General features: G+C 44.9%; 1 protein-coding gene across 5 annotated transcripts in view; it reads right to left on the bottom strand.

The window, feature by feature from the left end:
* CBX5 (chromobox 5) overlaps nt 1-13,507 on the bottom strand; it is a 44,469-nt gene that overhangs the window by 17,679 nt on the left and 13,283 nt on the right. For 2 of the 5 annotated variants that reach the window (XM_049625646.1, XM_049625649.1), the window contains exon 2: nt 990-1,168. In XM_049625646.1, the coding sequence (XP_049481603.1) occupies nt 990-1,126 (137 nt within the window). In that variant the 5' untranslated portion in view covers nt 1,127-1,168. Of the gene's footprint in view, nt 1-989; nt 1,169-1,430; nt 1,506-2,930; nt 3,089-3,171; nt 3,278-13,507 lie in introns of those variants that run through there. The other 3 variants (XM_049625647.1, XM_049625648.1, XM_049625650.1) reach the window with 3 other exon arrangements.

Below are 13,507 nucleotides of genomic sequence, written 5' to 3' on the forward strand. Positions count from 1 at the left end.
AAATAAACATTAAAAAAAATTTTTTTTTAAATGAAATTAAAACAAAAATAAATATTGGCCCATGTGGGGGGAAATGTGGCCTCAGACTTAAGTTTCCCATTAAGATAAATCCTTCATCCTAGGTCACTTCTGAGATTCAAGGATCATTTTGAAAAACTAGGCTATGGGGTGGACAACTTCTGCTTAAACATATATATTTTAGATTAGTTATATTCAAAAGAATAGTAACAAGTAACAATTTTTAGTTATTTATTTTTTAACGTTTATTTTTGAAAGAGGGCATGAGTGCGGGGGGGGGGGGGGGGGGGGGGGGAAAGTGAGTGTGAGTGTGTCCCAAGCAGGCCCCACACTATCAATGCAGAGTCCAACTCCAGTCTTGAACCCACAAACTGTGAGATCATGACCTGAGCCAAAATCAACAGTCGGATGCTTAACTGACTTGAGCCACCAAGGCACCCCAGTTTATACTTTAAAAAGAAAAAAGAAAGAAAGATTTTATTTTTAAATAATCTCTACACCCAACATGAGGCTCAAATTCACAATCCTCAGATCAAGAGTCACATGCTGTACCAAATGATCCAGCCCGGCACCCCAGTAACAGTTTATAGTTACATTGAACTTACCTGTCAGGCTCTACATCTACCCAACATCTCTATGACAAGTACTATTTCCTATTCTATTGAAGAGGAAAAAGAATAAGGAACTAAAACCAAGGTCACCCAGCTCTTAAGTTGGGGAGCAAGAATCTGGACCCAGGCGATCTGGCTCCAAATCTACGCACCTAATTCACCATACTGTCTCTCAAAAGCATTATCACTAGAACCCCAGCTTCAAGGGAGAGACTTCTGTTTCGTTTACTGCTGTGTCTTCTGACTCTTAGGAGGAGTGCAGGTGGAGAGAGGAAAAGACAAAGATGGTGGTGGCTCATGGGGAAAGAAACCAAAGGTATCCACCCGGTAGAGTCCGAAGGCCTAAAAGAAGGCACTTACTCAGAAAAGCCTTTCCACTTCAGTAGATATTCCACTTGCCCCTTAACTACACGCCTGTCTAGCACCTTCTCCACGACATACTCCTCCTCATCCTCTGAAGAAGAACTGTCAGCTGTCCGCTTGGTTTTCTTGCCCATGTCGCAAGCTGTTCCACCTGAAGGATTAAGGCCACCGGGTTCCTGCAAATAGGAAGGACAAAATGGTCAGAATCCATACAAGGAGTTATAACTCTGTCACTGCTTGGGGCACCTAGGTGGCTCAGTCAGTTAAGCATCCGACTCTTGATTTGGCTCAGGTCATAATCTCACAGTTTGGGAAACTGAGCCCCACATCAGTTTGTGTTTCTGTCTCCCTCTCCCTCTCTCTGCCCCTCCCCCGCTCACTCACTTTCTCTCTAAATAAATACACTAAAAAATTTAAAAAAACAAAAACAAAAAAAACCTTTGTCTCTTCTTGATGGAATGCAGGGAGTACTGTACCCCTCTCTTGGGTCTTGAAGCATTCTACAGATGATTCCTAAGAATATAAGTAAAAACTGGGTGAATCCCCACTTTCCCAACCACAACTTTCTCTTCAGCTTATAAGACCAAAATCATTATTAGACACAACTGTCTAACTCCTCTATTTTCAGATTCCAAAAGACAAGTGGTATGGTATGTTACTCCTGTAACTGTTTACAACCCAGGATCTCAAAGAAATGCAGAAAACCATCAGCTTAAAAGAGGGATAGAATTAAAACCTTTCCCTACAAGGTGAGTAAGTTTCTTTATAAAAATGAAAAAAGAAAAGCCACGAATTGTAAGCCTTCCTCTGCTCTAAGGATCCTGACTAGCCTCTTAGCAGCACACAAAAAAGGCTTGGTCAGGCATCTTTCACCACTGTCTTCGGTGACCTGGTACATCTCTCCCTTAAACAAATTGAGCTTGTCCCTACATAGTATCCATCAGCTTACAAAAGCAAGGCTGGCATCTCAGACACAGCAAGCCTCCTTCTTCATTTGGGGATGGGAGAAAGGTAGGGAGAAAAAGAAAATTTTATTCCATAAAATAGAAATTAGTTATTGGATTGTTCAGTAATTCTCAAGGCTCAACTAATCCAAATAGTTAAGGAGGTACCTCTCTTAACTGGAGTTGACTATGGGCCAAAGGAAGAAGAGGAGGAAAAAGAACTCTGGCCCCAGACTCACATCAACACGAAGCCTCAAAACACAGAGGAACCATTCATAGGCCCAAGGAAAGCTGAAGCAAGGCAACACAAATGGAAATTGAGTTAAGCTCAGAAAAATGCACAACTAGGGGGTACTCAACACAGAATCTAGTTTTTTAAGTTCCCATGTTGTTGTTTCCATAATCATTTTTAAGAATTCTTCTTTAACCATGTTAAATGATGCCTACAGCCTGGATTATAGAGTAGCAGGAATTGTTTTCTTAGCTGAACTCCATTTTTCTTTTCCTGCAATCTTAAAAGATTTTTCTTCACCACTTTCTAAAAATATTTCCATCCTGACTAGAAGAGGACTCCCAGGAACAAGGAAGGCCACTACTAATCCCAGAATTTTGTTCAAGTCAAGTAGCATAAAAAGTTGCATTTATCAATTTGCCTCAAGTTAGCAACATTTAAGGAATTATTCCAAGAACATCTAATTGGAAACCATGTCTCCAGAACCTATTAGCAATAGGGCTGCCCACCCAAAAAATTGTACCCATTACTGCCCTGTAATAAAACTAAGTTTTTATTAAAGTCCTTTATTTGGAAGAGGGGGTGGCAGGGGGAGAAATGTAGACAGGAGTTTCAAAATAATTTTTCCATGAATTTAGAAGAGAGTCCTAAGCTTTAAGAAAAAAAAAAAAATCTTATTTAAAATAAAAACAGCCTCCGACCTCACCAGAGACAGGAAATGTCATATTCCAGGGAGAGTACCCCACCCCCACCCCCACTCACCTTGGAATTTCCGGGAGCTGAGCAGTTTAGGTCAGAGCGCTGGGGTTAAAACCAGCCCCGGGTTAGATGCATGCAGTTAAGCATTGTGGCTATGGCCTCCCATGCCTCACGAGGAAAAACAAGGATTTACATATGTGTTCTTCAGTTTGAGGGAGGAAAGAGGAAAATCTCCCTTTATACCTTCATGCAGAAGAGGAGCCCCAAAGGTAGAAGATGAATGGGGGTTCCCTCCTTTACCTACCGGATCGCCCCAGTTCTTTCTTTCCCTCTGGGCTAACAGGAGGGGCCTCCCCTCCCAGGTCTGGGGCTTGGCGGGCTGGCAGCTCCCCCGCCCCCACCCAGCTGCCTGGGAGCCACTGCGCAGCTGTCCCAGCCCGTTGCCATGGCAACTGGCAGCAGTACTAGACTAAGGGGGGGGGAGCAAACGGAAAAGTTAAAAGGCTTAACTTTCCTTTTCTGTGAAGACTGGGTGGAGAAGTTGGAAGGTACTCCCTTGGCCTCAAAGCTAAGGCATTCAGAGCTCAAGGGAATCGGTTCTTGGGTTTTAAACCCAAAACTTGTACTTATTCCTCTAAGAGCACTGGGAATTAATCAATAGCATTTTAAGATCATCTAACAGGATTATAGCTCAAATGGAAGGGGGAGGGGAAAGGCTAGGTCCTTGTACAACAGGGAATCAGTTCAAACCACCCACCCCAACCGAGCCCAGAAGCACTTTAAACAAGGCCTTTTCTACCATCTGTCACTGAACAGTTAATTAAAATTGCTTGGGGGATGCACGGCGGGGGGGGGGGGGGGGAGGGGGGGCGGGCGGGGGATAGCAGGAAAGGGGGAAAAAGGAAGTATTTCAAGACACTATACAACTTTCCTTCTTTGGGAGAATACGAGATACAGAAACAGAATCCAGACACTTGAAGCATTACCAAAAAACCTATCAACTGACATTATAGGTAGAAAAAGATTTAATCCTTCAGTAGTTTTTAAAAAGGGAATAGTTTAAAAGTCCATCCTCACCATCGTTAAAACCATTTTCATTAGTTGTTCTTATAACGTTATGAAACAAATTTCTGAATAATTACGACCCACCCAAAGCATTAATATATAATAATTTAAAACCCTATATACCAATAATGCCTAACACTTGAGAAAAGGAAGGCTGAGATAAAGAAAAGAAATACTTGGTGACTTGCAGTCCCATAAAGTGTCCTTTCTCCTGGCCCTAAAGAACACTTAGGAGAGCTCCAAAGCCCTGCTCTGCTTTACAGTATAGGTCTTTAGAGCCAGAGATTGCTGCCATAGGAGAGTAAGAAAAAGGGACAGTCCAAAGCAAAGAACCCAAGTGAGGAAAAAGCAGAGAATTGTGATTATTTTGGTTATCAAACAGAAGAGATTGCAGGGTATGAGAGTAAAGTAGACAGTTTTTAACTACAGATTTCCTCAACTTTGAATGGACCCGTCAGGAAATCTGAGTAAAAACTGCCTTTTTGGACTCTTCCTAACTTTTTAAAACTTTTTGTAGTTAAGGGATATGAAAACAATGCCAAAGGAATTAGATCAGGGTTCTGACTCTGTGATTAACTTGCCATGTGTGATACAGAGTAAATAACTGAGATCTAACCCCAGTCACTAAAATGGGCCAAATAAATCCCCACTGCCTACCTCCTAGGGAAACAGTGAGTTTATATAGAAACCAAAGAGATGGTAAGTCCCCCAAAGAGAAGCTTTTGTAAAAATATAGGGCCAAATACAACAGCAGCAGGAAATATGTGACCTTCCAAATTCCTAAACTGTTAAACCCTATCACATGTAGTAACTCCTGCAACTCAACATGTTAGTAGACATCAAGAAGAGTGTCTTTGTTAACTAGGCACCAGTAAACTAATAAAGCTTCAGAGAATACACAGGTACATTCTTCTTTTTTTTTTTTAAGTTTATTCTGAGAGAGAGAGAGAGAGAGAGAGAGAGACAGTGAGCAAGGGAGGTGTAGAGAGAGGGAGACAGAGAATCCCAAGCAGGCTCCGCAGCTGCCAGTGCAGTGCCCAACTCTGGGCTCAAACCCATGAACTGTGAGATCATGCATGACCTGAGCCAAATCAAGGGTCGCTTAACCACTGAGCCACCCAGGCGCCCCCAGGTACATTCTCTCTTAAGGGTAAAATACTTATTTTTACTTCTTAAAGCTCAGAAAAGCATTGGAGTGGTAGTATGAAAAGACTAACAGTAATTCTGTGAAGAGATAAAGAACAGGAAAGAATGACAGCAACATTAATATTTTAGTGCAATCTTTTAGGAAAAAAAAAAGTGAAATCAACAAGGAAAAGGACAAAAATATTCTGGTGTGTATCCCCTCCCTGAAACACCGGGAAATAATGTCAGATCAATTTCCTCCTTCCCCCTCTTTAAGAACTGCCTAAAGGGCACATGGCTAAGGTCCTTTTCTCTTTGGGAAATGGGTTTTGTAACAGCTGACAAATCAAATTGGGCGTGATGCCAGGAGTCAGAGTCCAACCATAATATTCTGTAAAGAATGGCATGCAAGTGTCTTGTAAATCTCCTGGACAGTCACAGATCAGAAGCTGGCAAGGATGACGACATAGTTCTGATGGAATGTGTCTTATCTTAACCTTGAAGTTACAGATCTGCTCAGGAGCAGCAGTAAGAAATGAGAAATGCACTCAGACGTTGGAGGGAACATAATTCTCCTTTAGACAGTGCGACCCAGTATATTAGGGTCAAATGAAACACAAAGCCACACGGACAATTTAAGGGCTAGAGCCCGGACCAGATAAAGCATCAAGACTGGTGGTTCACGCTGAGCTTGAGAGGAGGGAGCGTTCAAGTATGAGAAATGAGACATGGCTGGCAGGATGATGGAGTGATTAAGGTAGAATCCCGATACCATGACGAAGGAAGAGAGGATGAGCCTGAGCGCAACCTTATCCTTATAGAAATCTCCATAGGAAGGGGTGAGCAGCTTCTTAAGTTTCTAGAGTCTTTCAAGCGTAACAGTTCTCAGCCCTTTCTTACACACAGTAACTCTGCTAAAGGCATCAACAGCTACAGATAGATTCCAGCAATTTAACTGCCCATCAGGATGTGAGAAAAGAGTAGGCTCCACCAACCCTTCATATCAACAACACAAGGCAAACTCACCTTACAGGCCTGAGCGCTAGGCAAAAAAAAATACCTAAACCAGGGATCTGGTAAGAAGTCAGTCTTGGAAAAACATCAAAGAGCTTTGTGGCCAGGCACAGTCAGAACCCACATTCCAAGTCGATGACAGGAGACTTCTTTAACAGATAAATCTTTGGGGGGGGGGGGGAGTGAGGAGGTAAAACAGAAAGAGAAGAGGGACAAAAAAATCCCACTCATTATATCATTACAAGGGTTAAAAAAATGTATTAAGAACTGCTAGTCTGCAGAAGGTACAGAGAGACCATTACAGAAAACTGGGACAATCCAGAACAACAGAGGTAATGGTCAGCTATTTGCATTTATCAATCCTAGAACCACAGAATCACCCACATAGGGTCTCTGGGATCTGTTTGTCCAGTTCAGGCTCTGCTCCAGTCCCTCCAGTCACTACTTTGCAATGCCAGCTGTCTTGGTGGCTTTTCTTAGATCTTGGTGTAGCACATTTTATTTTCATCACTACTTACGAGCAAAAGTATATATACAACATAATTCTAAATCTTTCTCTGAGCTTGCTTTGTATTTTTTTTAAAGTAACGAAAACCAACTGGTAAAGTGCCTCACTGAACCACCCACTGAACTATTTGGAGGCGGTAGTCAGACCAAATGTCAAAACACATAATCGGTGAGCTCTCTCTTCATTTTAGAGTTTCTTTTTCTTTCTCCTTCTTCTTCTTCTTCTTCTTCTTCTTCTTCTTCTTCTTCTTCTTCTTCTTCTTCTTCTTTTTTAAAGATTTTATATTTAAATGATCTCTATACCAAACATGGGGCTTGAACTTACAACCCGGAGATCAAGATTTGCATGCTTTACCAAGTGAGCCAGCCAGGCACCTCCATTTTAGAGTTTCAAAATAAAATCTATAAGCCTACTAGCAAGGCAAAAATCCTCCAGAAAGCCTACATAAAGAGGAGAAAAGGGTGAGGGCATATGCAAAGCTCCCTATCACATGTATTAATTAAATATGCTGCCAATGGGTGAATTCAGTTAGCCCAGGCTTGAGAAATTCCCATTTCTCTCCCAAAAGTACTTGGGGAAAGTTAGTAGCTTAGGTGAAGATTAAATTGTCAGCTACAGCACTGTCTTCCAGGAGTCGTCTGTATCGCCTTATCGTGATAAATAAAACAGATGAAAAGAAACCAAATTTACAGAACCGTTTTAATCTGGTCTACTATGTTCTTTGTTCTTTATGTATCTAGAAGTACCAATGATTTTGAGTTTGTAACACATACAGCATAAAACTAAAATACCCTCTATAAAGATGTTTTCTTCTACTAGATTTATGATTTCCAAAGTATTAGCCATGTGGCATTTTAACAAAAACACGACATAGAGATGCACATTACAGCTGTCCTGGCTGTCTCAGGTTTTGTTAAATGGGCTGATAACTATCACTCCACCTCCACCAAAAGCCCATGAGCACCCAATTCAAGAGGAGTTAAAAGCTTTTTAAATGTCTATTTAAGAGACTGGATTAGGAAAGAGTTGAGGAGGAAGATTAACTGTGGTCGTTAACACCCCTATCATTAACAAGCCACATATAGACAACACAAACTTTATTAATAGAGAGGAGCGTGGAGAGAGGAAATGCTCTCCCTTTGGCTAGTGCAGCTCCAGTTTGTGATCCTTTAAAAATCAGGCCTAGGCACTGCCTCAACCAGTCACAGAATTATTCTGGGGCAAAGTATCCTGTTTGTTGATTATCCAAGACTCTTGCTCCAGTGAGCAAGGGAGTAAAGGGCCTTTTGTACTTTTAGATTAAAACATATACATTATAAATAGATAAAGGGTGCCTTATAAATTTTATTTGGCTGTACTCTCCTCCAAGCAATGAACCACACCATTAAAAAATATAAATGAATGTGTACCATAGTGATTCTCAGAACCGCTTGAAGTTAATCAGTCTGGTTCACTGACATGTTTAGCACAAATTCTTGAGATCTCATTACGAGATCACAATCTCACAAAATAATTTTATATGGGATTTTATTTCCTTTATTAAAATCTACTGAATTTCTGGGGTGACTGGGTGGCTCAGTCGGTTAAGCGTCCGACTTTGGCTCAGGTCATGATCTCACGGTTTCTGAGTTTGAGCCCCGTGTCAGGCTCTGTGCTGACAGTTCAGAGCCTGGAACCTGCTCCGGATTCTGTGTCTCCCTCTCTCTCTGACCCTCCCCTGTTCACACACACACACTCTCTCTCTCAAAAATAAATAAACACTTAAAAAAAATTTTAATCTACTGAATTTCTTCTTTCAAGTGTCAGTCCTCTTTAAATTTAGTTAGGCCACACCCAAATCCATCACTGGGCAAGAGGTTAGACATCCAATTGTTCCAAGATTTATGAGAAAGTAGAATTTGGCACCCCTATGGGCAAATGTCTTCCAGATAATGCTTTCCAACAATTCTGTCCTTGCAATGTACTGAACTCCTCTTAAGGGACCACAGTCTCAGGTGGGTGTTAATGTAATGCCCCTGATTTTGAATTCGAGAGACCACCAAGGAGCCGATACCGATGCAAACGCACAAGGGTTTATTTGCAAGCTCGAGCTTGGGCCCAAGTATACCCAACACAGCAGAGCAGGGACTTGGACCCCTAGGTTAAGAGGTGTAGCAGTTTTATGGGGGCCAGCGGCCAATGAGATTGTAACACACACAGAAAGTTGCACATTCATGTCAGTCCACATGCAGGTGGCCAACTGAATTACAATTTACCCTATGGTAACTGTTTGAACTAGCCTATCACTCTGGTCAGAATTGGCGCACAAGTTTGGCGAGCAAAAGGTGGGGTTTACATTCTCTGGCGGTTAGGGGTTCCGCATTCCTAAGTGAGCTGGTTTCCAGTAAGAGTGTGCTCAGCGGCTTGACTAGGGTGGGGGAGTGTCTTAAGCAATAAGTAGGTCATGTGGGGGTTATACATGAGATAGCGGGTATAGCACAAGATGGAGTTAGTCTTGCTCTGCTTGTCCAGGGGCAGGGGATTTTTGTTAAATTCCTTGGGTCCCACATTCCCCCCTTTTCCAGAGGATCCTATGCAGGACCCAATCATGGGTTCTGGGTTTCTGTCGAGAGAGTCAGTGGTTGGTATTGTTGCCTGAGTACCGGGAGTTGAACTGTGTTGACTCAGTCCCTGACAAAAGCCACTAGTCTATTGATGAGGCAGGGCCCGAAGGTCAGAAGGAGAAGGATGATTAGGGGACTGGCTAGGGAGGACAATAAGGTAGTCAGCCAGGGAGAATGACTGAACCGTGATTCAAACCATCCCTGTTGCTGCTCTTGTTTTCGTTTTCGCTTGGCTAATCCTTCCCTTACCTTAGCCATTGATTCTCGTACTATCCCTGAGTAGTCAGTGTAGAAAGAGCACTCTTCGTTCAGGGCAGCGCAGACTCCCCCTTGTTGTAGAAAGACTAGGTCTAATCCCCTTCTGTTTTGGAGAACCACTTCAGACAAGGATGTTAGGGACTCTTGGAGGTGAGAAATGGAGGTCTCTATGCGCTCTAGGTCTGTATCAATGGCAGCCCTGAGGCTACTGTAATGGGAGGCCTGGGTGGCTAGTGAGGCAATTCCTGTTCCTGCGCCTGCCAATCCAATTCCTAATAGGGAGGCAATGGTGATGGCTGAGATGGGTTCCCGTTTATTTTGTTGGTGGGTATCCGCATCTTTCCATTGAAGCACCTGTTCATCTAAATGGTAGATGATTCTAGGGAGTAGTTGAACCAGCACACAGAATCCCTCAGTTCTGTATATAACTTGACCATGAGCGCAGGGAGTTAGACCCTCGGAACAAGCCCACCAACTGTCCTGGGGTGGTAGATAATACCCTGTATTATTTATAGGCTGTGTAACGTTGCACAGAGCCTGGTGGGTGCGTGGAGGAGTGCCTATACAGAGTCCTTGGCCTGACACGGACTGCAAGGTGAGGCCTTTACTACCAGGCTCTCAGTGCCACCTGCAAGCATTAGGGTCCGTGGTCGTGTTATATTGCCCCATTATTGCGATACCCTCATAGAAGGGGGGGCAGATATCATAGCACAGCCAGCAGGATCGGGTGAGATTGGGCTTAGTTGCGTTAAGGAATTTGTAAGCTTTGGACATCAGGGCCCAAAGAAGGTGTTGAGAAGGGTCGAGGGGGAGGAGAGGGGAGAGGAGAGTTGGGACTGGGGTGCCCCCATCAGAAGTGTTGTGGGCAAGCCTCTGAGGTTGAGGAGATGTTAGCACGGGTGGCACTAGCACAGTGTCGGGACCTATTCCAAGGGTTTGACCTTTTGGGTTCTCTAGTTGTCTGATCATGAATAGGACTCCATTATCATACCCGCTTTGGTAAAGCCGGAGTCCCCACAGAAGTCCTGCTCCCCAATTTGTTGCTTGTTTCCCGGTCTCCATGAAGGAAATGGTGACTGGATTACAGTAGGGGCGTTCTGAGCATGAGGGGTGTGTAGTATTCAGTTGGAATTTTATGAGGCCGGACGGGTTTTGTGATAGCCAATTGCATGTCCCAGTGTGTTCGCAACCCCATGCCTGGCAGAAGTAGTCCGCCCAGCCACCTCATGAGATACTATTACTGGATTGGGAGGGGGCTGGACATACGTAAAAACAGGTATTTTGGAGGGCTGTTTTGCCTACTTCGGTGCCACACCCTGGTATCCCTAGTCATCCGTTATGGAAGTTGGGGTTTTTCCCAAACAGGTCACATAGGTCGATTGTCAGATTAGGCCACCAGGTTCCCCTGGGGTGTAGTTCTGACAGCTGGGTTACTACCTGATTAGTGCTTGGGGTGATGATTTGCCAGGTTAGATTAAGTGGTTGGTGGGGGTTGGATTTAGTCGCGAGGGGATACAGCACAAGTAATATTAGCGAGGCAAGTGGTAGGCACGCAGCCTTAGCTTTAAAGGATTGTCCTTGTCAGGCTGACTCTTCCATTCCGGAACAAAGTCTTTGAGGACGGCGTGTGGATCAGCTGGCCTGACGTGGGTGTAGTGGACCCAGGGAGTTATTCTGTCGACCTTGAGAGCAGTGGGCGTGGTCATGATCACAATGTAGGGTCCTTTCCAGCGAGGTTGGAGTGCCTGCTGTTGGTGCCTCCGCACGTATACCCAATCGCCTGGTTGATACCGATGGGGGTCAGGAGGCGACCCGGTCTCGTAGAGGGCCTTCAGCTTAGGCCATACCTGCTCATGGGCTCTTTGTAACATTTGGAGGGAGAAAAGAAGCTGTTGGTCATTGAACTCAGCAAGCACTTCGGGTTTCAAGGCAGGAATGATAGGTGGGGATGTACCAAACATGATTTCGCAGGGAGTTAGTCCCATCTTATATGGTGAGTTTCTCATCCTATATAGGGCAAAGGAGAGGAGAGTGACCCAGTCCCCGCCAGTCTCCAAGGCTAATTTAGTTAAGGTCTCTTTTAATGTCCTATTCATTCTCTCTACCCGACCTGAGCTCTGGGGTCTGTAAGCACAATTTCCAATCTGCCCCCAGTATTTGTGCTACTCCCTGCGTTACCTTAGAAATAAACCCCGGTCCATTGTCGGATCTGATCCTGGCAGGAAATCCATACCTTGGCAGAATGTCCTCCAGCAGCTTTTTGGTCATGATTTGCACTGTTTTGTGCTTAGTGGGGAATGCCTCTGTCCACGTAGTATCTACATCTTCGTAGTATCTATGAAAACTAGCAAGTACTTGTACCCACATTTTCCAGGCCTTACCTCGGTGAAATCTATTTCCCAGTATGCTCCTGGGCGGTCTTCCCTGAGTCGGGTTCCGGCCTTAGACCCATGGGTGGTGGCGTTGGTTAGCTGGCATGCATGACAGCTTGCCACAATCTGCTCGATCTTTGCTCGAGAGTCCTTAATAATGATCTTAGCATGTCGTATGAGGTCTTCCATCTTTCTTGTTCCCATATGAGTACTCTGACGCATTTTGGATAGGACTCGTTGTCCTAGTTCCTCTGGCAGGATGATGCTGGAGTATGCGGCCCTCCACCAGCCATGCAAGCATTGGGTCATAGGCAAGTGTTTAATCCATTGTAAGTCAGTGCCAGTATAGCTGGGGGTGTCCAGCAGGGTTGATGCTCCCAGATCGGGTAGCGTGGTTAAAACCTGGGTCACCGAAAGGGCCGCCTCCTTTGCTTTTGAGTCGGCTAGCTGGTTTCCCCTGGCTACTGGTGTGTCTGCTTTTTGGTGTCCTGGACAATGGATGATAGCTAGTGCCTTGGGCAGCCAGAGGGCCCTTAGGAATTCAAGAATCTCTGTTTTGTTCTTAATAGTCTTTCCCTCTGCTGTCAGAAGCCCTCTCTCTCTGTAAAGGGCTCCGTGGATATGAGCGGTGGCAAAGGCATACCTGCTGTCGGTGTAAATGTTTATTCGTTTACCTTCTCTCATGGTTAGTGCCTTGGTCAGGGCGATCAGTTCTGCCTGTTGAGCCTATGTTCCGGCTGCCAATGGCTCTGCCCAGATGATCTCCGTTTCTGTGGTTACGGCTGCCCCCGCGTATCTGATTCCTTCTAGGACAAAATTGCTGCTGTCCATATACCAGGTGGCATCCGCGTTCAGCAGTGGCTGGTCCCGGAGATCAGCCCTGATTCCGTGCACCTGTGCCAAAATCTCTTGACAGTTATGCAGAGCAGTGTCCCAGTCTGGGTTGGGGAGTAGCGTTGCCGGATTCAGGGTTGTAGGTGGCTTGAATAAAATTCTGGTGGGGTTCAGCAGTAGGCTCTGATAGGTTCAGCAGTAGGCTCTTCAGCAGTAGGGTCAGACCAGCATTGCTGATCCAGCGGTCTGGGCTGTTTGAGTACCCCTTCAATAGCATGTGGGGTGGTAACATATAGCTCTTGCCCCATGGCTAGCCTGTCTGCATCCTTGACCATAGTGGTCACCGTGGCAATAATTTTTAAGCATGGGGGCCATCCAGCGGCCATCGTGTCCAGCTTTTTAGAGAGATAAGCTATGGGTCTTTTCCAGGGACCTATGTACTGGACAAGGACCCCTTTTGCCACCCCGTCTTTCTCGTCTACATACAGGTAGAAGGGCTTGGTTAGGTCAGGCAACCCGAGAGCCGAGGCAGACAGCAAGGCCTGTTTAAGGTCATTAAAGGCCTTGTTCATGGCCTCTGTCCATTCAAAATTTTGTTGGTGCCTGGTGGCCTCATAGAGGGGTATGGCCATCTCGGCAAAACCCGGAATCCATAATCGACAGAACCCTGCCGACCCCAGGAATTCACGTACCTGACGGACGGTTTGCGGCTGTGGGATCCTTAGGACGGTTTCCTTCTGCGCATCCGTCAACCATCTTTGTCCATCCTTTAATTTGTACCCCAGGTAGCTCACCTCTGCTCTGCAGATTTGGGCCTTTTTGGCTGAGGCCTGGTATCCTAGAGCCGCTACAGTCTGGAGT

Source organism: Panthera uncia, chromosome B4, assembly GCF_023721935.1.
Source record: "Panthera uncia isolate 11264 chromosome B4, Puncia_PCG_1.0, whole genome shotgun sequence".
NCBI classification, from domain to species: Eukaryota; Metazoa; Chordata; class Mammalia; order Carnivora; family Felidae; genus Panthera; species Panthera uncia.